At 53.8% G+C, this 26,041-nt stretch overlaps 1 protein-coding gene across 1 annotated transcript in view; it reads right to left on the reverse strand.

Annotated features, from left to right (window-relative positions):
- LOC123375072 (smoothened homolog) overlaps positions 1-15,526 on the reverse strand; it is a 39,684-nt gene extending 24,158 nt beyond the window's left edge. Inside the window, exon 1 of the mRNA XM_045025674.1 lies at positions 15,158-15,526. Coding sequence (XP_044881609.1) covers positions 15,158-15,491 — 334 coding nt within the window. The 5' untranslated portion in view covers positions 15,492-15,526. The remainder of the gene's footprint in view (positions 1-15,157) is intronic.
- Between the last annotated feature and the right edge of the window lie 10,515 nt (positions 15,527-26,041).

Here is a 26,041-nt window from a genome sequence, read left to right on the forward strand (position 1 = left end):
AGTGGCGTAGTCGTGCTTGGATCCACAGAACCAGGTCAATTAAGCTTTGGGTCAGAGCCCCACGCTATCCAAATTTTAACTTTGGGATTGAGAGTTTGGTTGGTTAAAGATCAGTGACCATGAGGCAGAAAGCATCAGGAAAAGCAAGGAAACTGCAAGCCTTGAGAGACAGCCTGCAGTTTGATTATGAGCAAGAACTGGCAGAAATTCGAATGGAGAAAGAGGCTGATGAGAGAAAGAAAGAAGTTGCTAAGAGAGAAGAAAAAGCTCGTAAGAGGCGTCTGGAGCTGCTGGCTGCTGAGGAGAAAACTCAACAGATGCAACAGGAGATAGCTAGACTCCAAATCCAAGTCAAAAAAGCAATGGAAGAACAGCAGAGACTGTATCCTCTTGAAAGTCCAGTTTGTAACAATGTTGGTATGTTGTATAAATCTGAGCAGTTGTCTGGGGGTAACCAAATGTACCCCAACAATGCCACCTTTTATGTCAATGCTGTTACTGTGTGTTCAGTAGGGGGTGGCCCCATAAATTGTGCCAGTGCTATGGATGGGAATGGTAATGGAAAATTCATAGAGTGTGTAAAAGTCAATGGTAAAAGCTGTTTAGGGCAAATTATGGCTTCTAACATCACTCTTGTTAAAGCAGATCTGGTCAAAGAGGAAGATTATTTACCGAATCAGAGTGTGAATGTTGTGATCCTCTGTGAGTTTACTGTCCATGTGCCTTTAGCCAGAATCCACCTTGAGTGGAATGGGGCTCAGCATGAAGTGATAGCTGGCGTCAGGAAGTTATTGCCTAAAGATCTTTTAATTGGGGAAAATGTTGAAGCTTTGTTCAATCCAGGTAGCCAGTCACAGGAGAGGAATAATCTTAAACCTGTGTCTATTGTGAGCAATGATTTGCCTGAGGTGGGTTGCTCCAAAGGTTTGTCTGTGCAAAAAAGCAGCTTGTCTGGGAATGAAGTTTCTGAATGTCTGTCTCATGTCTCAGAAGTCAATCTGAAGTTAGATCAAGAGCAGAAAGATCTCATGGATGAGGAAAATGTTTCTCAGGAGCAGATTAAAGTAGATGGTCAGGTTAAAGCCCTAACTGAGGAAGGAGAGGGTAAATTTGTAATGGGTAATGCATTGGTGGCTAGTGCAGCTTGTAGAAGTAAACCTGAAATGGGTAACTGTGATTTGCTAAAAGTAGCTCAGTGTAGTGAAAAAAGCAGCAGCTTCTCTATTGGGAGAGGCAATGTGCCTGGTAGGGAAAGTTTGGAGGAGCCTAGGCAGCCTTGTGAGCTGATGGCTTTGTCTAATCAGCAGTTTGGGAAGGGAGGGATAGTGGAAGATGAGTGTCCATATCCCTTACCTGTTTCCTGTGTGGAGAAATGTGACAGTGAAGGGAATGTGCCTGTCTCTGTCAGGGGTATTGACTTGCCTATGAAGGGAGCTACCTCGGTCTCCAAGCAGTTGTCTGTGAACAGCCCTGTGTGCTGGGACAAGGGAAATGAGATCCCAAGCTGTGTGTCTGGTAAAGGAGAATGTGTCTCCGACTCTTCTGTGTCTGTGGAGCAAACAGAAGGGGCCTTTCAGCCTGTGATGGTTGAGGGTGATTCAGTTGTCTCGGAGTTGGTTGTAAATACAGCTAAAGCCCAGGAAGGGAATAGTCCGGAGTTTGTGTCTGCTGGGGAGAATGGCACTGTGACTAGGTTGCATCCAGTTAGTGTCTTAGCAAGGTCCCAAAGACCAGACAGTTCTGGTGCTTGTAGTTTGCCAGTTGCTAATGTGTGGTTGGAAAAGGGTGTAGCAACTCTGTCTGATCAGGGTGATACCCTAGCCAGGGCACAAGGAGAGCATAAAGGTGATTTAATTGTGTTACCGACTGACAGTTTGACAACTTGTAGCAAGAAGGAAAAGATTCCTGAACTTGTTCATGGCCAAGGGAAGGAGACTGCTTCTGACCTGTTATCTAGAAAGTCTGTAGCATCTGTGGTTGCTCAGGGAAGTGTTCCTTTAGAGCAAGCCCTAGGTGAAGAGGGGAAGGGCAGAATTTCTGAGAGGGGTGAATTGCTGCTTAGAGAAGCTCCTAGGGAAAGGAATCCCCATGGTAGCCTGTGCAAGCAGTTTACTGCAACTGAAGGGTGTAAAAGTGATTTAATCAAGAAAGTTTCAGTTCCTAACAGCCAGAAATTTTCTGTTGTGAATGGATCCACTGACTTTCCTTTTGAGAGATCCAGTGTGGGCAGCTTTGAAAAGGTCTCAGGTGGAGTAGAAGCTGTTAAGGAAGTTGAGCAGCCCTATAACCACCTGGCTGTGTGTGGCCAGCTTGTTGGTGGGGAGACAATGCTGTTGGGACAGGAATGTCTCCATGCTGAATCTGTAAGTGAGCAGTCTGTGCTTCAGGATCTGAGGACAGATTCAGTTACTGGTGTTTCAGAGCAGAACAGTTGTATGGCTAAATGCTTGAGGAGGCAGGGGAGAGCAAGCCAGCTCTCACCCTCAGACTCTTTGGATTTGTGTGGTACCTCGGTGAGACAAAGTCCAGCCTTGGAATCCATAGCAGCTGAAGAGTTAAAAGCTAGTGTCTGGGTTGATGCGAATTACTTGGCTGGCAGGGAGAAGACAGAATTGCTAATAGCTGTTAGCACAGAGGGCCCGCCCCATCAGCCAGTGAATTCTGTTAAGCAAGAGAAATCAGGGTTTAATCCAGAAGGAAAGAGAAGACTGAATTTTGCAAAGGGAAGCCACAGGTTAACCCTAAAATGCCCAAACTCCAATGGTATTGAGCCAAGGGTGTGGCATGACAAACATGATTGTAAATGGACACTTGCAATGAATTTGTTGTTATTGCTAATGCTAATTTTTGTAACTAATGTGTTGCTATGGCCAAGAACTGTAACAATGTACAATGTGCCTAATCTTTTGGAAAATCCCTTAAACATGTTGAAAGGAATACATGAAAACACACTTTATGTTAAAGGGCCTTGCTATACTGATGTTTCACAGTTAATGCATGTAAACAGTGTTGGAACTTTTCACAGGGGAAAATACATTCCAGACCTGATGTGCTGTATGAAAGGGGAAACTGAGGCACACTACCATATTGCTTTCATGGCTAAATGCCAAGATTCCTGTACTATGAACAACCTCAATATCTACATTGGTTTAATGTTATTTGGGTTCAAAACATTGGCCAGAACTGGTATGGATAAAGTAGCTATTTTCTTTAGCTCTTGGCAAGATCACATGAAACATACAGGAACCATGCTGCAAAAGCTAACCAAGTTATACCTTGAGTTTGTAAAGAGATCCATTCATGTTATTGAACATGACTTTGATAAACCATTTCGGTTATACACTGGTACGGCCTCTAGCCCAACACTAGCTGTAGTGAGACAGACCCAAGGAAAGGGGGCTCTTGGGATGCAGTCAGCGATGTTTTGTCATCCCTTCCTGCATCAATTTTGCGTTGGGGGTGTGACGTTATTGATATAAATGGGGACCATATAGAACATGGGGTGCAACCAAGGTCCTGTAGTGGCACCAAACCTTAGGTAAAGGGGGTCATCTAAGGTGTCTAAGACCAGGTTCTGGGTTGCTGGTTAGGATTATGCTGTCTGTATGTCTGTGTATCATTTTTAGTTGAAGTTATGAATGTTGGCTTTATGCTGTCTGTATTTCAAGTTTGTGCTGTGCTTCTGGGGGAAGCCTCCCAGACAAGCTGGTGTTAGCTCTGCCTAGCCTGTTTGATGGCCCATTAAGGACCATTAAGGACACAATGGACCCATGGAGAGAAGGCAGACACGCCTTGTGACTCAGCAAAGTATGCAGGGACTGGCCCATGTGACTCCAGGCTCCATTTTGCTGTAAATTTCCACAGTGAAGACAAAGAGATTCTTACACCTGGAAAAGTCTATATAAGGCTGATGCTTCATCTCCATCTTGTCTTCAATCCTGCTTCTGACCTCTGGAGGGATTTTGCTACAAACTGAAGCTCTACACAAGGGACTGAATGACCCATCCCAGCGGGGGATGTTCCAGAGACTCAATTTGAACCTGCAGTTTACTCCATCACTGCTGCAAGCCTGAACTAAGAACTTTGCCATTACTGTATGTAATTGATTCCATTTAACCAATTCTACCTCTCATTTCCACCTTTTTCCCTTTGTAAATAAACCTTTAGATTTTAGATTCTAAAGGATTGGCAACAGCGTGATTTGTGGGTAAGATCTGATGTGTATATTGACCTGGGTCTGGGGCTTGGTCCTTTGGGATCGAGGGAACCGTTTTCTTTTATTGGGGTGTTGGTTTTCATAACCATTCATCCCCAGGACGAGTGCACTGGTGGTGATGCTGGGAGACTGGAGTGTCTAAGGAAATTGCTTGTGTGACTTGTGGTTAGCCAGTGGGGTGAGACCAAAGTCCTTTTTGTCTGGCTGGTTTGGTTGGCCTTAGAGGTGGAAAAACCCCAGCCTAGGGCTGTGACTGCCCTGTTTGAGCAATTGGTCCTGATTTGGCACTCTCAGTTGGGTCCCGCCAGAATCGCTCTGTCACATGTGACAACAGGCTGCAAAAAGAAGCACTAGCGAAGTCAGTACAAACTAAAACTTCATACAGACAATGACTTGTTTAGCCTGCTCGATATACGCTACACTGAAACGTAAGTACAATATTTATAGTCCAATTGATTTACTTTATAATTCTACAGCAGAAAGGAGACGGTCAGCACGTTTTCAGTAACAGTGCGCTGTGACACACTGGTATTTGTAAAAAGAACAGGAGTACCTGTGGCACCTTAGAGACTAACAGATTTATTTCAGCATAAGCTTTTGTGGGTAAAAAAACCCTTCTTCACATGCACGGAGTGAAAATTGCCATAATTACTACTATAAAATTACCATATTACCAGAAATATTACCAGAAAATTACCATAATTGCCAGATGACAAAAAAGACCAGTGTAAAGCCAACACTGCCGAAGGCCACCTCATCGCCAGCACGGCGCTACACCGTCACTTGACTCAACAGACCCGGCTGGAAGACCCATTGCAACATCGGTGGTCATGCACCGTGCATCTCCGGGTTCCCCAGGGAAGTCCAGTCAACGGTGGAAGACCTGCCCTTTGAAGGCTCTGATTGTGTAAGCAAGTCGTGTTTAAGTGAGGTGACGCTTGGGGGCACGCAAGACAAATCGGACTCCTGAAAGGGGGGGTCAGTCGTCTGGAAAGGTGGAGAATCACTGATTTAAACCTCTTGGTTCTCCGCTCCCCCCTACATGTATGGGGATAATACTGCCACCTCTCAGAGATAGCACTACACCTTGGGAGCCTCCCTGCTGCGACTGCAAACAGGCTAGTGCGTGAGCGCCAGGGGTGGCACCAGTTTGCCCCTGAGCCAGCCAGTCCTCCAGAAATATAGATCTTTGAAACACGCCACACATCGTTCACCCGTGGAACTCACTGCTTCAGGACAGAGACAAATAGTAAGATTCAAAATAACAATTAGACACGCATCTGACCGAACAAAAAATCAGTAGGGCCCGATTAACACTTTAACCTTGTCATGCTAGCAAAGCCCTTACTTAAGAGAACGCTCGAGTTGAGACTTTAAACATAAATTATTAGGCAATTCTAAGCTGAAGGGATACCACACTCTCAAATGCCAAAGTATTTTTTATTAAACGTAAAAATAAAGTAAAAGCGAGACAACCGACGAGCAAAACTCCTTTTCGGCATTGGCAAAGTAACACCGCGGCGTCATGCAGGCGCCTTGGGGCTCGGAAGTGATGAGAAAGGGGGAGGTGGAAGTGAAACGGACAATCCCGTTTTGCTAATCAAACCAATGAGAAATGCCAAGTGTGAGCAGCTGGCGTCAGAGAAGCAAATTCAAATTTTAAATCGTTTCCAGGTTCATTATCTCACCTGTTGTTAGGAGAACAGGAAAGGCCGTTTGTTTATTAACAACAATTGGATTTTTGTCCTGACCAGCATTTCAGCATCAGTTTTAACTCCGCCATTGGTGCCCCTGCCAATGCTGGCACAGGGTACATATCCCGCACGGCCCTGGTGTCCTCACCCACCCCCCTCTTACAGGGCCGAGTCCTTCCCAGACCCCGCTCACTTCTAAATATGGGTCAGAGACTCCCTCACAACTTCACCCAACGGCTTATACCAGCAGAAACGCCCCCCCCCAACCATCTCGCAGCGAGCCTGGAAGGTCAGTGGATTATATCACCATGTGACAAGATGGGGCTATATTCATGTGTATTGGCATGGAAGCAAAGTTAGTCCCTGGAGAAGCGAGAATTTCCTGTCTGTATGTGAAGGGTTGGTAGGGGACATGTGGGTCTATGAACTCTCCTGGAAAGTTATGTCTGAAAAGGGTTGCGGGGGGGAGGGGGGTGTCTGTCTCTGGCTACTTCAAGAGAGTGGATGGTTACAGGACAGCAGCACAGGGGGCAGAGTTAAGGTTAATCTGGGAACTACACCTGCATGAACATTGCTGGCTCTGCATCCCACTAGATTTAGATTAAGGTCCCCTTGCATTTCTAAGGACCACAAAATCTTTTGCATGAAGCCTCAGGTGTCGTTTCAGAGCAAGTGGAGCTTTTAAGGGGCCTGGGTTTCACGGGTATTTAGTGAGCGTGGTTCCTGAGCTCAGAGAGGAGTGGGCGTGGTTCCCAAGGAGCTGCAGTGTAAGTGAGGCACAGACAGTCTGGTATGTGCAAGCAGGCAGAAGGCTGCACACTGGCTGAGGAGCATGCCTGCGTCTGGCTGATTAACAGCAAGAGTGAACAAGTCCTGACGGGTGCTGGCCTCATGGACTCGTACACCAGACCCAACTTGGGCGGAAGGTTTGGACATGGAGACGGAAGCGGCCCGGTGAGTCCCGCAGGAGGAGGAGGCGATCCAAGGGGGAGCAGCCTGGAAGAAGGTGGGAAGAGAGATGGGCGGGCAGGAGCTGAGAACAAGGACGGAGGGAGGAGAGGGTGTTGCCGTGTGGGGACTCGGAGGGGAGGCAGCCGCTGAAGCAGACGGCGAAGTGAACATAGCGGACGAGGGGTGCGGCTCACGTGATGGGAGTGGAGGAGGTATCCAGGCTGGGCGCAGGGAGCTTTTCAGCAGTAACTGGGCGAGGAGGCAGAGGGGAAGGTTTAGAGGAAAATTCAGATCAGGCGTCCCCACCTGAAATGTGACGGGGGACATCCTGGAGGGGGATGAGAGGCGCGTGAGCACAGACTGGAATGGGAAGACGCTTATTTGGGGCTGAACTGCTGAATCCTGCTGTTCAAACAAGAATGATCTGAGGTCTGGGACACCAGTCTTACAGCGAGAGGCTAGAGACGCTCAGTCTATTTCATTCACCCAAGATAAGGCGAGGAGGTGACCATGATGGTAGGGGGAAGACATTTGCTAGCAGAGGGCTCAGCTGTCAAGCAGGCCTTGACGCTGCAGCCTACATTAACCACGCACCAGCCACAGATGCTTAGGCTCTTCTACTTACTGTCTGTGCTAAATGAGACACAAACACACCCATACAAGACACACCTGAGAGCCCATCTCTCAGACACCCAAAGCCTCTGTCCTCTCACTCCTAGCAACAAGCAGACCACGCATTCTCTGCGCCAAGGGGAGTCTGGTCCAATGGTCAGAGCATGGACCTGGGTGCCAGGACTCCTGGGTTCTATCCCCACCTCTAGGAGCAGACCTGGTTCCACTCCCAGCTCTGCCACTTATCAGAGGGGTAGCCGTGTTAGTCTGGTTCTGTAGAAGCAGCAAAGAATCCTGTGGCACCTTATAGACTAACAGATGTTTTTGCAGCATGAGCTTTCGTGGGTGAATACCCACTTCTTCGGATGCAAGTAATGGAAATTTCCAGGGGCAGGTATATATAAGCAAGCAAGAAGCAAGCTAGAGATAACGAGGTTAGATCAATCAGGGAGGATGAGGCCCTGTTCTAGCAGTTGAGGTGTGAAAACCAAGGGAGGAGAAACTGGTTCTGTAATTGGCAAGCCATTCACAGTCTTTGTTTAGTCCTGAGCTGATGGTGTCAAATTTGCAGATGAACTGGAGCTCAGCAGTTTCTCTTTGAAGTCTGGTTCTAAAGTTTTTTTGCTGCAAGATGGCCACCTTAAGGTCTGCTATTGTGTGGCCAGGGAGGTTGAAGTGTTCTCCTACAGGTTTTTGTATATTGCCATTCCTAATGTCTGATTTGTGTCCATTTATCCTTTTCCTTAGAGACTGTCCAGTTTGGCCGATGTACATAGCAGAGGGGCATTGCTGGCATATGATGGCATATATTACATTGGTGGATGTGCAGGTGAATGAACCGGTGATGGTGTGGCTGATCTGGTTAGGTCCTGTGATGGTGTTGCTGGTGTAGATATGTGGGCAGAGTTGGCATTGAGGTTTGTTGCATGGATTGGTTCCTGAGCTAGAGTTACTATGGTGCGGTGTGCAGTTGCTGGTGAGAATATGCTTCAGGTTGGCAGGTTGTCTGTGGGCGAGGACTGGCCTGCCACCCAAGGCCTGTGAAAGTGTGGGATCATTGTCCAGGATGGGCTGTAGATCCCTGATGATGCGTTGGAGGGGTTTGAGCTGGGGACTGTATGTGATGGCTAGTAGAGTCCTGTTGGTTTCTTTCTTGGGCTTGTCTTGCAGTAGGAGGCTTCTGGGTACACGTCTGGCTCTGTTGATCTGTTTCTTTATTTCCTCGTGTGGGTACTGTAGTCTTGAGAATGCTTGGTGGAGATTTTCTAGGTGTTGGTCTCTGTCTGCGGGGTTAGAGCAGATGCGGTTGTACCTCAGTGCTTGGCTGTAGACAATGGATCTTGTGGTGTGTCCGGGATGGAAGCTGGAGGCATGAAGGTAGGCATAGCGGTCGGTAGGTTTTCGGTATAGGGTGGTGTTAATGTGACCATCACTTATTTGCACCGTGGTGTCTAGGAAGTGGACCTCCCGTGTAGATTGGTCCAGGCTGAGGTTGATGGAGGGGTGGAAGCTGTTGAAATCATGGTGGAATTTTTCCAGAGTCTCCTTCCCATGGCTCCAGATGATGAAGATGTCATCAATGTAGCTCTGCCACTGATTCTCTGTGTGACTCTGCTGGTCACATCACCCGCCCTGCAACTCGGTTTCTCCACCTGCCAAACAGGGATAACACTTCCCCAGCTCACCGACATGCCTGTAACACGCACTGAGGCCCTCGGTCGGAAGTCACTAGAGCAGGCCCAAGCAGTATACCCACCAGGGTGAAATACACCAACGTCCGATATTGATCTTGGGGAGTGGGGCTCATCTTACAGGCTGGCCACTGGGCTGCCTCCAGGGTGGAGAGATCTTCTACCCTCCCTGCATTCACCCCCAGCTTTCCCTCTCCTGCAGGGCCGTGATCACAGGGCTGGGGGTACAGCCGGGGCACCCCACTAGCTCCACGAGGAAAGAAAAGGCAGCTCCTGGGAAAGAGCACGTCTTCCCTCTCCGCACTCGGGAGCTTTTTAGTATAACGTCTGCCTGGAGTAGGAGCCGTCTGGAGAATGCCCTGGTGCACCGAGCCACTCCTCACTTCGTCCGCCAGTCCAACACACACTGTGCGAGCAGGGGAACGCAGGGGCCCCAGCACCCCTTTGCTTCCCAACAGGGGCGCCTCTCCTCCCTCCACACAGGCTCAGAAGAGAGGACGGGGGGAACCTTCCCCTCCCAGCGGGCACCGAGGGCTGGGGAAAGGATCCAAGAACCGCTGCCAGCCAGGAGGCAGGGCTGGCTCCTTTCCAGACAGCTGCGAGTGCACCGTTTGCCTGCGCCTGTTGGAATCTGCGTCAGCTGATGCTGCAGGCCCCAATCTGCTGCAGCCGCCCGACCCCTCCGCAGAACGTCACAGTCCCTGGAGGATATCAAGCCTCTGAGAAAGGCTGGCATTGCCGGAAGGAGTTTGCTGCGGCAACCGCATGCAAGGTTTTCCAAAGGGCTCAGCGCTGGCCTAATTCTGCTCTCCCTGAAGTCAATGAGACTCCCCCATTGGCGACTACGGGAGCTGGGTGAGGCTAACGTGGAGGGGTTTTGAAAAGCGCAACCTGACAGCTTCTTCAAGAAGCGCAAGCTGCAGAAAACCCCGCTGCCCGCAAAGAAGTCGTGACATTAGCTAAGGAGACTCACCCCCACTGCCCCAACGACCCAGCTCCGGCCGGCTTCCAATGAAACCGTTAATGCTTTTTGTATTTAGATTTAAAAAAAAAAATCAAATTAAGCTTTTGCATTACTGTGCCTTGAAACTTAAAGACACGTTAGAAGAGGATCCAAACAGGGCTGGGAGCGGAATGGGTCTTGCTACTTCGCTAGCATCTGCAGATCACTGCAGCTAAGGGAAAACCGTGACCGGGGCTGTCAGTGCTTCAAGCCAGGAATTGAGGGAATCAGGAATAAATCTCTTCCCATGATACAGTGTTGCTCTATATTCACAGAGTTCAAGGCCCGAAGGGGTCATTAGATCATCCTGCCCTCCTGTGTAACCCAGGCCACGACGTTTCCCCTGGGCTGAGCAAGTCACTTGCATTTGACTTAAGTGTATCTCCCCGAAAGGCCTCCCTCCAGGTTTGATCTGAAGACAGCAAGAGCTGGAGAATTCACCATTTATTAAAGACGACGTTAGGACCCCGTATTTCCTCCCCACGGACACCCTTATCCGCTGTAATCAAGTCACCTCTTTATCTTCTTTTGGACGAGCTAAACGGACTGAGCTCTTTCGGTCTCACCGCGAGGCATTTTCTCCAGCCCTTGAACCATTTCTGCGGCTCTTCTCTGCACCCGCTGCAATTTTACAACATTCTTTTTAAAACGCAGACGCTAGGCCTGGACGTGGTATTCCAGTATTTTGCCACTGACAGAGGTCAAAACACCTCCTTTCTCCTGGCCTTTATACAGCCCTTTTGTCACAGGATGGCACTGGGAGCTTACCCACTTCCACGGTCGCTGCTTTCCAGGATGCAGTCCCCCATTCTGTGCCTAGGTGCCACACTCTTTGTTTCTAGGTGTAGGACTTTGCATTGGTCTGTATCAAAACACATATTCAGAGTTGGGTTCTCCTGCTGCACCCATCACCATGGTATCGGAGCGCCAGAAATACATCATATGGTCCTTTTTGTCTTCCGCTAAAGCACACGGCATCCCAGACGAACCACTGGATGTTTATGGAGGAGATGGTATAATAGGATAACGGGCTTAGTCAATAGGTCAATTAAGTGCCAAACTGGTACTTAATTGGGTCAAATTGGGTCAATAATATGATATTCTTAACCTCTTTCAGAGGGTGTGGCTGGAGAGTCTTGCCCGCATGCTCGGGGTTCAGCTGACCGCCATATTTGGGGTCGGGAAGGAATTTTCCTCCAGGGCAGATTGGCAGTGTCCCTGGAGGTTTTTCGCCTTCCTCCGAAGCATGGGGCAGGGGTCGCTTGCTAAAAGAGTGGGTAGATCGGCTAATGTGGCCTGCATCTTGCAGGAGGTCAGACTAGATGATCATAATGGTCCCTTCTGATCTTGAATTCTATGATTCTATGACTCAAATACCGGCATCTCTACCTTCCTAGAGTTATAACTCACCCCGTCCCCCGCAGCTATCATCCTCGTGTTGAGAGAGAGCCGACGAAAGCTACAACTCAGGCTAATTTGGGATACCATGTTGAGTGGGCACATCTAAAGAAGCATCCAATCACACTAACCAGGCCTCCAGCACAGAATCCGCTAGGGTCATCCGGTCTAACTCTCTGCCAAGAGGCAAGAGAAACCACCCAAGACAGACGGCTACCCAGCCTCTTTTTGAAAACCTCCAGTGAAGGAGATTCCCTGACCTCCCTAGGCGTCTGTTCCATTGTCCTCCTGGCCTTACAGTTAGCAAGAGTCTCCTGAGATTTAATCTAAATCTGATTCCTGGTAGTTTTGTCTACAGGCAAACAGTCCAAAAAGGAGAATATACTAATAGTAACAGCACAACACGAGTTCAGGCAGAGACAATATTAGCCATGTATGACCCTCATACACTGCAAGCCAGTTGGTGCTGTTGGTTTCCTCCGTCGAAACGTGGACGTCTTCCATCTTTAACAAGGAGGTGCATCCTATGGACACTGCTTGCCCCGCGTCCAGCGCCTGGTGCCGTTGCATGCAGTTCTCTGTAGTTTCAACAGTATGCACACAGATACTAAAGCTGGGGACAGCTTCAGTGCGCACCAGCTAATGCAAATTAGATTTGGCGCGTGGGATCCTGGCAGATTGCTAGTGCAAGCGTCAGCCGGGGAAAGGCTGGCTACCGCCACGTGCCGCAGGGTGTGCTGATGAATGCTCAGAACGAACGGGGCGCACCAGACCACCGGGGCAGCAAAAGCTCATTTCGTTCGCTGAGCCGTGATTTTATCATGGTGAAACCCGCCAGACGCACTCGGAGAGCGAAGTTCTCCATTCAGCCGTCCACCAGCCACGGCAACAGCAGCGTTCACAGCCCAAAACCAGTACGTCTGACGCCCAACACTCGCCCCTGGGCGGCTTTCACAGCCCACTCTCTTGGGAGTTCTAATGAGGGGGCCAACCCTGGTTTTGGGAGTTGGGCTGAGACCAGTGTCATATACACCTCTACCTCGATCTAACACTGTCCTTGGGAGCCAAAAAATCTTACTGTGTTATACTGAACTTGCTTTGATCCACTGGAGTGTTCAGCCCCCCTGGAGCACTGCTTTCCCATGTTATATCTGAACCCATGTTTGGTATATCTCCAATTATTATTACCTATCTCCTAGAACTGGAAGGGACCTTGAAAGGTCATTGAGTCCAGCCCCCTGCCTTCACTAGCAGGACCAATTTTTGCTCCAGATCCCTAAGTGGCCCCCACAAGGATTGAACTCTCAACCCTGGGTTTAGCAGGCCAATGCTCAAACCACTGAGCTATCCCTCCCCCGTTGTATCGGGTGGTGTTCTAGTGAGGTAGCGGTGTACCAGGCAATAACTTACAGCTCCTCCTGACACAGGCCAGGTCAGAACTGGCACACTAGAGATCCAGGAAAGAGACAATGGCCCTAAGCCAGCGACTCTCCACCTTTCCAGACCCCTTCCAGGAGTCTGTTCTGTCTTGCGCACCCCAAGTTTCATCTCACTTAAAAACGACTTACAAAATCAGACAAAAAGACAAGTGTCCCAGCGCACTATTACTGACAAATTGCTGCCTTTCTCATTTCCCCTATCACTGTAAAATAAATCAATTGGACTATAAATATTGTACTCATGTTTCAGTGTAGCGTATATCGAGCAGGCTAAACAAGTCATGGTCTGTATGAAACTGTAGTTTGTACTGACTTTGCTGGTGCTTTGTTTGCAGCCTGTGGTAAAAGTAGGCCAATATCTAGATGAGTCAATGTACCCTCTGGAAGACCCTTGCGTACCCCCAGGGGTACGTGTACCCCTGGTTGAGAACCACTGTCCTAAGCCACCCAATTCCCCCAGCTCCTTCATTTGCACCTGACCAATTCCCTCCCCGACTTTCCACCCTCATCCTCCAGGGACAGCAGCCTTCGGAGGGTTCCCCCTCCAGGGCTGGGAATCAGCTGCTGCTGCGACCAGGCTTCATTGAAGCCAGGCTGTGGAATCGTCCCTGGTAACTGCTGGCTCCTGCCTGTTTAGATCACAGACAGCAATGGAGGGTTGGTCCTCGCCCTCCTGGCTGCAGGGAAGAACACTGATTTACGGGGGCCAAGCAAAGCCACCCTCCATTCTGCCTCGCGGCTCAGCGGTGAAACTGCCCCCAGCTCAGTCCTGAGGGCAGACAAACCGCAGGAAAAAACCCAGCCTGGGACTCCGAACCTGGCCGGAGCGCGCCGCACCAGCAGACAAAGAGTCACGTTCCCCTTCGCATTTCCAAGTGCAGAGCTGCTCAGGGAAGCCACCGGTGGGAATGACCAGTCGCTTTCCTGGCCACACCTGCACCTCCGAGCGCCGCACCCAGCGTGCCATCCCCGGTCCCACGTAGCTTGGCACTGTATGAACCTAGGGTCACTGTAGGGCTGGTGTGACGACGCACTGTGCGCTGTCAGTGGGGACCGAACCCTGGATCGTCAGTACCAAAAGTACAGACCTGTGATGCTTGAGCTAAAGGAACCCGGCTGCCAGCTGGTGCCTGGAGAAGGCTCTCACCACTTCGACCCAGCCACTTTAAGCTGGTGCATTACAGCAAAAGGAATAAAGGGAGTCCAGGATACATCTGTAGGGAGAACTACACTCCCCTGTGACCTGCCCCCCAATTCCCCAAGCCCCCTGTGAGCTCTGCTTCTCTCCCTGCTGCCGCCTGTACTTGCCCACCCAATGCCCAGTGATCTACCCCCGTATGGTGTGCCCTAAAATACCCCCTCCTTTTAGACCCAATGGCCCCATAACACGCCTGTATGGCCTGTCCCCAGGCTCCTCCAGGCTCCCTCTGAACCCATCCTGTGCCCCCCCAGCACTTCCCCCCCAATACCTCCTGCATTTGCCCCCAGCGCCCCATGATGCGCCCCCTCCCCTAAGCCTCCTGCATGGCCCACCCCTCCCCCTGCATTTGCCCACAGCCCTTCCCCCATGCCCTGCCCCATCCCCCCAGGCTCCCTACATGACCTGCCCGCTCCCCCTGAATTTGCCCCCATGCCCTGCCCCATGCATTTGCCCCCTGGCCCCATCGCCTACCCCCCTGCATTGGTCCCCAGCACCCCAAGCCCTGCCCCCTCCCCCTGCACTGGCCCCAGACCCCATGCTGTACCCTGTGCATTTGCCCCCTGGCCCCGTAGCCCACCCTCTTGCATTAGCCCCCCACCCCCTATATCCTGCCCCCTCCCTGGCATTAACCCCCAGCACCCTGTGCCCTGCCCACTCCCCCTGCCCCCATGTTCTGTGCCCCCCTCATTAACCCCCAGCACCCCATGCCCTGCCCACTCCCCCTGCCCCCATGTTCTGTGCCCCCCACATTAACCCTCAGCCCCCCGTGCCCTGCCCCCATGTTCTGTGCCCCCCACATTAACCCTCAGCCCCCCGTGCCCTGCCCCCATGTTCTGTGCCCCCCACATTAACCCCCAGCACCCCATGCCCTGCCCCCATGTTCTGTGCCCCCCACATTAACCCTCAGCCCCCTGTGCCCTGCCCCCCCTGCCCCGGCCCCCCGCCCTCGTACCGGACCAGAGCAGCAGCTTGTCGTGCGCCTCCTCCTGGGAGCCCGAGTCGGCGGCCAGCAGCGTGGAGGTGGCGGCGTAGGGCAGCGCCGAGCCCAGGCAGGCGGTGGAGCGGAGGCGCTCGCAGGGCGCCGCTCGCTTGCAGCGGTCCCGGGCGGCCGAGGCGTTGGGCTGCGCCCCGCGGCAGGCGGGCGGCCCCGGGCCCGGGCTCAGCAGCAGCAGCAGCAGCCCCCAGAGCAGGGGGCCCCGCGCCGGGCCCATCCCCAGCGCCCCCTCGCCTCCCCTAGGGCGAGCCGGGCCCCGGGGCCGCGGGCCACTCTGCAAACTCCCAGCCATCTTGGGCAGCCTCGCCCCGCGGCCCCCCCGCCGCCAGGCTCATCCTAGCGACCCCCCCCCAATGCCCACCCCCCCGCCGGCCCCCTTCGCTCCCCCCGCCCCCCACGGGCCCGCCGGTGGGTGGGACGGGCCTGGAAACGCCCCCCCCCCCCGATCCCTTTCTTGCGCGCAACAGCCCGAAAAGTTTGCCAAAAAGTTTGCCAGGGAAAGTTGGGAAACAGCCCCGCCCCCCCCCTCCGGGATCCGCCGCCGCCTCCTCCCGCTAGAAACGGGTCTTGCGCCTTCTCCTTCCCTGCCTCCTTTGTTGTCCCGGATCCGGGCTCAGGAATGGGCCGGCTGGAGGGAGCCAGAAAGAGCGAGCGGGGCCCGCCCCCTGCTCCGCGCGGCGGGCGAAGGGACGCCCCTCGCCTGGCTTCCCAGCCGGGGGCTCTGGCTGCAAGTAACGGGGAGCCCCGGAGCCCCCCCCCCGCACCGGGGAGCGCTCCGCAGGCAGGGAGACGCGAGCCGGAGGGAGACCCTGTGGCTGGAGCGCTTAGGGCACATTTTGGGCAGGACAAAGGGACGGCAGGGTGCCCCCGGGGGAGGGGGATGTGTGTGTCTTGGTCCAACTCCAGTTGGTTCCACGGCCCTTCGGCAGCCGAGCCGGATTCTGGGCCCTGCCCTCTGCCAGGGAAGCCACGTTCACACGATCATAGACTCTTAGGGGGGGAGGAGACCTCCGGAGGTCATCTAGGCCAGGTCTGGAAGTGCCCTGGGCTTGAAAACGACCTGGCGTTCATGAGGGAGAGCTCAGGGGTTTGAGCACTGGCCTGCTAAATCCAGGGTTGTGAGCTCAATCCTTAAGGGAGCCATTTAGGGATCTCTAGGGCAAAAATCTGTCTGGGGATTGGTCCTGTGGTGAGCAGGGGGTTGGACTAGATACCTCCTGGGGGCCCTTCCAACCCTGATAGTCTGTGATGTAAAGAGCCACAACCTCCATCTGAATCCTTGCTCCAAATCTGTCTTCCATTCAAAGTCTCTCTCTGCAGCCCTGTTTTTGGATCAGAGTCCAAACCCTCCCAGGCCATGGTTTTCAAGTGGTGGGCTGTGAACCCCTGGGGGTCCCCAGACTGTCTAAGATTTCCAAAGGGGGCCACTCCTCCATTTGAAAATTTTTAGGGGTCCACAAATGAAAAAAGGTTAACCCCCCCCCCCAATCTAGGGCCGTGGTTCTCAACCTTCCCAGACTCCTGTACCTCTTTCAGGAGTCTGATTTGTCTTGCGTTTCCTCTCACTTAAACACTACTTGCTTTCAAAATCAGACCTAAGAATACAAAAGTGCCCCAGCGCACTAGTACTGAAAAAAGTGCTGAGTTTCTCATTACCACCATATGACTATAAAATAAATCAATTGGAATATAAATCCTGTACTTACATTTCAGTCTATCATAGGTAGAACAGTATAAACAAGTCATTGCATGAAATTTTAGTTCATACTAACTTCGCTAATGCTTTTAGCGTAGCCTGTTGTAAAACTAGGCAAATATCTAGATGAGCTGAGTACTCCCTGGAAGACCCCTGTGCACCCCCAATGATACATATACCCCAGCTGAGAACCACTGATCTAGGGCAGTAGTTTGGGGCTGCTAATGCCCCTCCCCCATCAACCTAAGGTTTTTGGAAGTTCCCCGTCTCCGGCCCAGATCTGTGATCGTTCATGTCCAGTAAATCCTGTAAGTGGATTTTGTATCACTCCAGAATGTATTTAAATATCTATTACATATTAATGCGATCGATTATTAGGTAACTGCCTATAGAAGAGCGATGTATTAGCTCATTCATACGCCTGTAGATTGTCCAAGCCACTTTTAAGCCCCAGTGTGCTAGATGCTGGACAGACTAGACATAAAAAACCAACAGTCCCTTTGCACTAGAATTTCCCCTCTGGTTCCAGGCTGCCGTTGCCCCAGGTTTTGTGCTACGTGCCCACCAGCGCCCTGCCCGTGGTGCAGACCCGCTTGTGGTGCACTCATGCTGAAGGCAGCATGGATGTTTTTACCACTGCCGCCAATTCAGAGCAACAACGTGAGGATAAAAACCGGCAGGGTCTGGTCCCCACTAGTTCCCCTGGGTGCTGCCCATGGAGCACCATTCATGGAAAGGGTAGACAAATGCCGGGGGGGGGGGCCTTCAGCAACCCACAAAACCTAGAGGTGGGGGGAGGGAGGTGGGACCCAAATGTATCACCCCTGAAACAAGCTGCATGTGTAACGCCGACAATGCAGATGCTGGTCGTCGGGATCAAACCTGGGACCTCTGGAACTTAGTGCAGGGGTCTCAAACTCAAATGACCCCGAGGGCCGCATGAGGACTAGTGCATTGGCCCGAGGGCCGCATCACTGACACGCCCCCTTGCTGCCCCTGGCCCCACCCCCAATCCACCCCTTCCATGAGGCCCCGCCCCTGCCCTGTCTCTTCTCCACCTCCTCCCCTAAGCGCGCGGCTCCCCGCTCCTCCCCCCTCCCTCCTGGAAAGTGCTAAGCGCCACCAACAGCTGTTTGGTGGCTTGGCGGTGGGGCACTTAGGTGGCGGGTCCCGGAACAGAAGGGGCCCCCCACCGCCGAAGACCGGGCTGCGCTTCGGCGGCGGCGGGTCCCTCTTTTCCCCACCCCGGCCGGTCCCGCTTCCCACCCCGGCCCCGGCCGGTCCCGCTTCCCTCCCCCACCCCCCGGCCCGGCCCCGGCGGGTCTCGCTTCCCTTCCCCACCCCCGCCCCGGCCCGGCCCCGGCGGGTCTCGCTTCCCTTCCCCACCCCCGGCCCGGCCCGGCGGGTCTCGCTTCCCTTCCCCCCCCCCGGCCCGGCCCGGGCGGGACTCGCTTCCCCACCCCCCCCCCGGCCCGGCCCGGCCCGGCCCCGGCGGGTCTCGCTTCCCTCCCCCACCGCCCGGCCCGGCCCGGCGGGTCTCGCTTCCCTTCACACACCCCCGGCCCGGCCTGGCCCGGCCCGGCCCCGGCGGGTCTCGCTTCCCGCCCCCCCCCCCCGGCCCGGCCCGGCGGGTCTCGCTTCCCTTCCCCCCCCACGGCCCGGCCCCGGCCCCGGCGGGTCCCGCTTCCCCCCCCTTTACCCGAGCGCGTCTCCGGCGAGGCCTGAGCTTCGTCCCGCTCAGAGCCGCGTGGTGAGGGGGCGGGGCTGTGAGCTCCACGCCGAGCGCAGCACTCAGCCCAGAGCTCCCAGCCCCGCCCCCTCCCCACGCGGCTCGGATCGGGGCGGGGCTCAGGCGCTCGGACGGAGACTCGGCGCTCTATGCGCCAAGGCTCCAGGAGAGGGGCGGAGGTGGGAGCCTCCGCTTTTCTCTTGGGGGCCCCTGCGGAGCCTGGGGCCCGGGGCAAATTGCCCCCTTTGCCCCCCCCTCTGGGCGGCCCTGGGGAGCTCCGCGGGCCGCAGGGAAGAGCTCCGCGGGCCGCATGCGGCCCGCGGGCCGCGTGTTTGAGACCCCTGACTTAGTGCATGAGCCTCTGCCACATGAGCTAAAAGCCAACTGCCTGTTCGCTCAGGCTGTAGCGTAGACTCATTAATCTCTCTCTACGTGGTCTCGGTGCCACTCGATGGGACAGAACACCACCCCCAGAGGTGTGGGTTACACATGCTGGCGCTCCAACAACCTGCTAATCTACAGTGCCAGGCACCGAGCCCCCATGGGGACTGTGACACCATGTTAAGGCTGGTGTAGTGCCAGAGTTCACACCAAATACAGGGTGAAATCTATCTATCTATAGAACTCACAGCCAATTTGGGGGGTGTAACTTACTACTTAACAGGCTGCCCTGAGGTTGGTACCCCCGAGTCACTCCAAGGAGCTTGACAAACTCTTTGGGAGTGGAAGGGGGTCTTACTGTGTGTTTATACAGCTCCTAGCACAATGGGGCTCTGAGCACAGTTGGCCTCTCCAGGCACTATTCATACAAACAGCAGATCAAGCTGCTCCTTCTAGGTGATTAGTAAAGAGCAAGAGCTGGGTTGTGGCTTTTGGGAGGTCTAAGGAGGGTGTGGAAGATTATTTTTTTCCCCCTGCTTGGTGCTTGTCTTAGAAACCTCCAGTCTGGCTTTCCCCCGTTTTTCTGGAGGTCTCTTTGGAGAACCAGATATGCGGAGCAGGCTCTTTCTCTGCCTTTAATTGACAGGACAGCAATGGAACAGCTTCAGCAGAGATCTCATCTCCTGCCTGTCCCGTGTGTGTTACAGAGACATTAACAAGAGAGAGATGGGCAGGCCTCAGGGGCGGGAATTGCTGTCCCCCTTGTAACACTGAACTAGGCCTCCCTTATCTCATTTGACGGCCCTGGCTCCAGCCGTTCCTTCAGAGGCCGTGCCTGAAGTCCCACGCCTGTCCGGCTCGGTTGGAGGGCCAAGGCCTATGATGTGGGGACACAGACACACAGCTGCTCCCCTGAGGGAACACAAGAAAGTCCATCAAAGGAAGTTTTCCTCCTTATAGGAGACTGTCCAGTGCTATCGGCCAGAGCTGCTCCCCCTGGGGCTCAGCCCTGATCGAGGACAGTCCTTTAACCAGCCCCGGTCTCCGGTGTTGGCTTCTGAGCCAGGGCTCACCCCAGCAGAACTCGGAAATGCAGGCTGCCGTATTCTCTACCCAGGGGCCGCTCAGCTGGTGGGACAGGACCCAGCTGTGATGCAGGGGGGATACTCCCCAGGCACAACGCCCACACCCCAAAGTGGAAGAAAAGAGACGGCCAGGATGCAAATCCCTGCTGCAAAGGATTGTGGGACTATGGAGGCTTGCAGGACAATTTGTCGGCTCCAAAGGCGTTGAGAAGCAGGGCTGTTTCTTCAGTCCAGCCTTCCTCCTAGCCCTGAACAGAGGCCCCTGCATTAGCACACCGGGATAGGTGTGTGCAGTGCAACTCGGCCATGCCTTGCCTTACTCACACACAGGGCGTTTGGGCTGCACTCCCCAGGCCACCCCCACAGTCCTTTGCACAGAGACGATCTAGCTTTCTCCAGCAAGAAAATCTGCTCGCAGCTGGGTCCTCCAGCCGCAGGGCCGGACTGGACGCTGCTCTTTTACACTCGTCCCAGTCTCCCTCGCCCCCGGGAGACACCAGCGCCGATTCCCTGACTGTCCCTCCCAGCCCGTGGAGCTGAAACCTGGCCAAGGAGCTGGGGTGGGGGGAGGGGGAAGAGGAGACACGCAGGGGGACCACACACCGAGCCCAATGCTGGCAGCTCCAGCCAGGGCTGAGCCCTCCCTGCCTTTCCCTGCAAGCTGAATGGAGCCAGCCGCAGGAAAACCCACCCACCTTCACAGCGAGCGAGCGCTGCAGCAGGGCTGGAGCCGTCAGAGCCAGGGAAGGCATCAAGGGGCCTGTTTCCAGGGAGGGGGCCTGGGGCCAGCTCCAGCTTCTGGACTCGCAAGGGGTGCGGGTGGGGGGGTCGGAAGCAGCTGAGGTGGAGCCTATGCAGCTGCTGGCCCTCTTCCAAACAGCCCAGGACCCAGTTTGTTGGGATGCCAAGGAGCAATCTCAGCTCAAGACCCTGAGCCCCTTTCACAGAGGATGGGGTGGGAGAAGGGGCGTGTGGGAAGAGAGAGTCGTACTTCTGTGAGCTCACTTTGCCGTCATGTAACCCGCAAGGGAGGAGAGGGCTGTGACGGGGTAAGGAGTATGAACTTGGTACCTACCTCACCTGCTGCTCGCTTACAGGGAAGTGCCCCAGGAGTCTACCAGGTTTTCGCCTTTTGAACTGTTATATGGAAGGACAAGGGGGCCCCTGGACCTGATGAGAGACGAATGGAGGGGAAGGCCACTCCCGATGGAGAGTCAGTGGTGGAGTATGGCCTGACCTTCCGAGAAAGACTGGCTGAGCTCATGGGCCTGGCCAAGCAGAATCTGGCCAGAGCCCAGAGGAAACAGAAGGTCCGGTATGACCGCATGGCGCGGGCCCGCGCCTTCGCCACCGGGTGATGGTTCTCATCCCTGTGAGAAGAAAAACTCCAGGCCGCCTGGGAAGGCCCTTTCAAGGCTGTCAAGCAACTAAATGAGGTAAACGATGTGGTGGAGCTGTCGAACCGGGCACACCACCACCAGGTGTACCATGTCAATATGATGAAGCCATATTATAGATTCATAGATTCATAGACTCTAGGACTGGAAGGGACCTCGAGAGGTCATCGAGTCCAGTCCCCTGCCCTCATGGCAGGACCAAATACTGTCTAGACCATCCCTGATAGACATTTATCTAACCTACTCTTAAATATCTCCAGAGATGGAGATTCCACAACCTCCCTAGGCAGTTTATTCCAGTGTTTAACCACCCTGACAGGAACTTTTTCCTAATGTCCAACCTAAACCTCCCTTGCTGCAGTTTAAGCCCATTGCTTCTTGTTCTATCCTTAGAGGCTAAGGTGAACAAGTTTTCTCCCTCATCCTTATGAAACCCTTTTAGACACCTGAAAACTGCTCTCATGTCCCCTCTCAGTCTTCTCTTTTCCAAACTAAACAAACCCAGTTCTTTCAGCCTCCCTTCATAGGTCATGTTCTCAAGACCTTTAATCATTCTTGTTGCTCTTCTCTGGACTCTCTCCAATTTCTCCACATCTTTCTTGAAATGCGGTGCCCAGAACTGGACACAATACTCCAGCTGAGGCCTAACCAGCGCCGAGTAGAGCTTCTCATGTCTTGCTCACAACACACCTGTTAATACATCCCAGAATCATGTTTGCTTTTTTTGCAACAGCATCACACTGTTGACTCATATTTAGCTTGTGGTCCACTATGACCCCTAGATCCCTTTCTGCCGCACTCCTTCCTAGACAGTCTCTTCCCATTCTGTATGTGTGAAACTGATTGTTCCTTCCTAAGTGGAAGGGGGTTATGACAGGGGGAATGTGGTGTTGGCCGTGTGTGGACATTGGGAGGAGCAGGGAGATGATCCTTTAGTAGATCTATTTCCTGGGACAGGAGCTGGCTCCCCCCTGGAAACAATCCCCCTCTCTGATCAGCTGACCCCTGCCCAGCAAGCTGAGATCAGAGGGGTGCTGCATCTGTACCCACAGCTGTTTTCCACTCGCTAATCTGACTGTCCACCGGGTGGAGACAGGATCGCACCTGCCTACAAGATGCTCCCCATTCCGAGTCACAGGGAAAACTGCTCAGGACCTGGAAAGAGAGGTCAGGGACATGCTGGCTCTGGGGGTGATCCAGCCGTCTTCCAGCCCTTGGGCCTCACCTGTGGTGCTGGTCTCCAAGAAGGACGGGTCGATCCGGCTCTGTGTGGACTATCGGAAGCTCAGTGCCATCACTGTGTCTGATGCCTACCCCATGCCCAGGCCTGACGAGCTCCTGGACAAGCTGGGAGGCGCTCGGTACCTCACCACCATGGATCTTACAAAGGGCTACTGGCAAGTGCCACTGGACACAGATGCCAGGCTGAAATCTGCCTTTATCACCCCTCTAGGGCTCTGAGTTCCTGGCCCTGCCTTTCGGCCTCAAGGGAGCGCCGGCCACCTTCCAGCGCCTGGTGCATCAGTTACTGAGAGGGATGGAGAGTTTTGCCTGGGGTACATTGATGACATCTGTGTCTTTAGCCAGACCTGGGAGGACCGTTTCCAGGTTAAACAAGTGCTGGACTGACTCTAGGAGACTGGGCTGACGGTAAAGGCTGAGAAGTGCAAGGTGGGGATGGCTGAAGTATCTTACCTGGGCCATTGGGTGGGGAGCGGCTGCCTAAAGCCAGAACTAGTCAAGGTGGAGGTGATCAGAGACTGTCCCGCTCCCCAAACCAAAAGGCAGGTCCAAGCCTTTATTGGGATGGCAGGATATTATCAAAGATTTGTGCCTGCCCCACTTTAGCTCCATAGCCGCCCTCATCACTGAGCTGTGCAAGAAGGAGAAGCCAGACAAGGTGGTCTGGACTGAGCAGTGCCAGAGGGCTCTCTGTGCGCTGAAGGAGGCTCTGGTCAGTGGCCCAGTTCTGGTAACCCGACTTTGACAAGCCTTTATGGTGTTCACCGACGCCTCAGACACGGGACTGGGGGCGGTGTCAATGCAGGCTGATGAAAAGGAGGAGACATCTCATCATGTACTTGAGCAAGAAGTTACCTCGGGAGCAAAACCATGCGGCCATCGAGAAGGAATGCCTGGCCATGGTGAAGCTAGCACCATATCTCTTTGGGCGACACCTCACCGTGTACACCGACCACTCTCCCCACTCTGGCTCCACTAGATGAAAGGAGCCAACGCCAAGCTCCTGAGGTGGAGCCTGCTCCTGCAGGATTACGATAGGGACATGGTCCATGTGAAGAGGAGTGCCAATGTGATAGCAGATGCATTGCCCCGGAGAGGGGACCTTGAACTCCGCCAGCTCACTGGTTAGACTGACCCCGCTCAGTTCAGTCTCGAAGGGGGGAAAGAGATGCGACGGAGTAGGGAGTATTAAACTGGTAATGTTGCGTGGGAGTTTTACTAGTTTACTGTCTGCATCAATACTGATGGTGGTGGGATATCAGGGTGTGACCACTTGAGGGACGATACTTGAGCACGCAACCTGAGCCCAGGAATCTGGACAAAGGCTGGAGGAGGAGCCAGGGTGTGTGGCTGGGGGGAGACGGCTGGAGGGGGGTTCAGTTTGGAGCTGGCTAGGAAAACGGCGGGAGGCCCTGCACCGGAGTCTGAGCTCCCTGCCCCCCAAGATGGACCTGACTGAGGGGTCCTGTTTTCTGTACCTACAAGCTCTGTTTTGACTGTGTTCCTGTTGTCTAATAAGCCTTCTGCTTTACTGGCTGGCTGGGAGTCACAGTGAATCACAGGAAGTGGGGGGTGCAGGGCCCTGACTCCCCCACACTCCGTGACAAGGGCCCACTGCAGCTCGGCAGGGCAGGGCAGGGCAGGAATGGGCCACAATTAGAAGGAAGAGCTTGGCTGACCAGAAGGAAGAGTTTCCTGACAGCGCGGGGTCTGCTGGGCTGGGGGCACTTATGAGTAGACAGGACAGCCTCGTAAATGGCCCAACCCTGCCCTGGCAGGCGTGCTGGAACAATCTGTGCTAAGCGCCACTGAACCAACCTGTAAACCCTGCATATAATATAATGGAAACCACTTCAAGCATAGGGGTGAGGAGCGAGTAGCACCCCTGGTTCCAGCACGTAGGTGCACAGGTCAAGGAGCACGGCAGGATGGATTCATAGCTTGGAAAGGGATCATCACGCAGATTCAGCGCGACGTGCATCACACTGGCCTCGAATTTCACCCAGCCATTGCTGCACCGAGACCAGCAGCTCGGCCTCAAAGCAGGGCCGGAGCTGCTGTCTTGTCCCCAGCACTGTTACCAAGTTGCGTTCCCATAGCACCTAGGAGCCCCAGTCACCAACCAGGCCCCTACGAGCCCCAGTCACCAGCCAGGCCCCTGCTGTATTTGGGGCCGACAAACAGAACAGACAGATGTGTTAGGAGAGATTCCCCAACATGCACAGCCCCAGGCTAGCAACCAATTCCCCTTCCCAGAGTACTGTTCAGTCAGGCCGGGGGGCTGAACAGCTTCCACACCATGTCCCTACCCACGGGGGCAGCACACGCTTGGGACAAGCGCCACCCCACCAGCTTGACAGACAGTGGTTCTGTTCTAGGCACTGACCCAAGGAGCGTAGCAGGCTCCCGTCGACTACGAAGACCTCGGATGCTCCTGCTCCAAAACGCAGAGCCCTCTGCTCCTTGAACTGAAGGAGAATCTGCGTGAGCAATATAGTGCGTATGACCCAGCTGAGCTGTTAGGATTCCACCCAGCAGGGGGCAGTGGTGTGTGCAAACAGAGGCACACATTTTATTTCAGAGCAGGTGCAGTACAGAGAAAACCAAATAACTTCAGCCAGAACCCGATTTGATTTTATTCTCCACGGAAGCAAAGGGAACACATCACAGAGGAGCTAATTTCACAGATAAATATAGAACCCACGTGTTACTTACAAACATCCCAAAAGAGAGAAGTCTCTGCCGATCCCTCCCTTTGTACAGTGTTCAAAATATATATCTGTGCATGTTCCAAGAAGACTGTTGCTGCCTCTTGGGGGCAGGAGAGCACATGGGCAGATGTCCATCCACAGAGGTAACACACAGATCATGTGGTCTCACCTTCCACCTTGGTGCAGCTGATGGCGGTTGCAGGGTGCGCGCTGACTGAGCGTTACTGGCGGAGGGGAAGGATGGTTATTCCTTCCTCTGACCCACCTGGCACCAGCCCCTGGCCAAGATAAACTACCCACAGGCATTAGGGCTGCAAGGGACTGTTACAGACATCTTGTCTGACTTCCTGCACAGCACGGGCCAGAGAAATCCACCAAGTGACACCTGCATCAGGCCCATAACGTGTGGTTGAATTGGGGCATCTTCTAGAAAGCCACCCCGCCTCGAAGCAAAGAGCCCACCAGATGGAGAAGCCGCCCCATCCCTGGGAAAGCTGTTCCAATGGTCCATTACCAGCACCGGTAACAATTTGCACCATATTTCCAGTTTTAACTTTGCCAATTCCCAGCCCTGGGATTGTGTTCCACCTTTGCCTGCTAG

This window comes from Mauremys mutica, chromosome 1 (assembly GCF_020497125.1).
Source record: "Mauremys mutica isolate MM-2020 ecotype Southern chromosome 1, ASM2049712v1, whole genome shotgun sequence".
Taxonomy (NCBI): Eukaryota; Metazoa; Chordata; order Testudines; family Geoemydidae; genus Mauremys; species Mauremys mutica.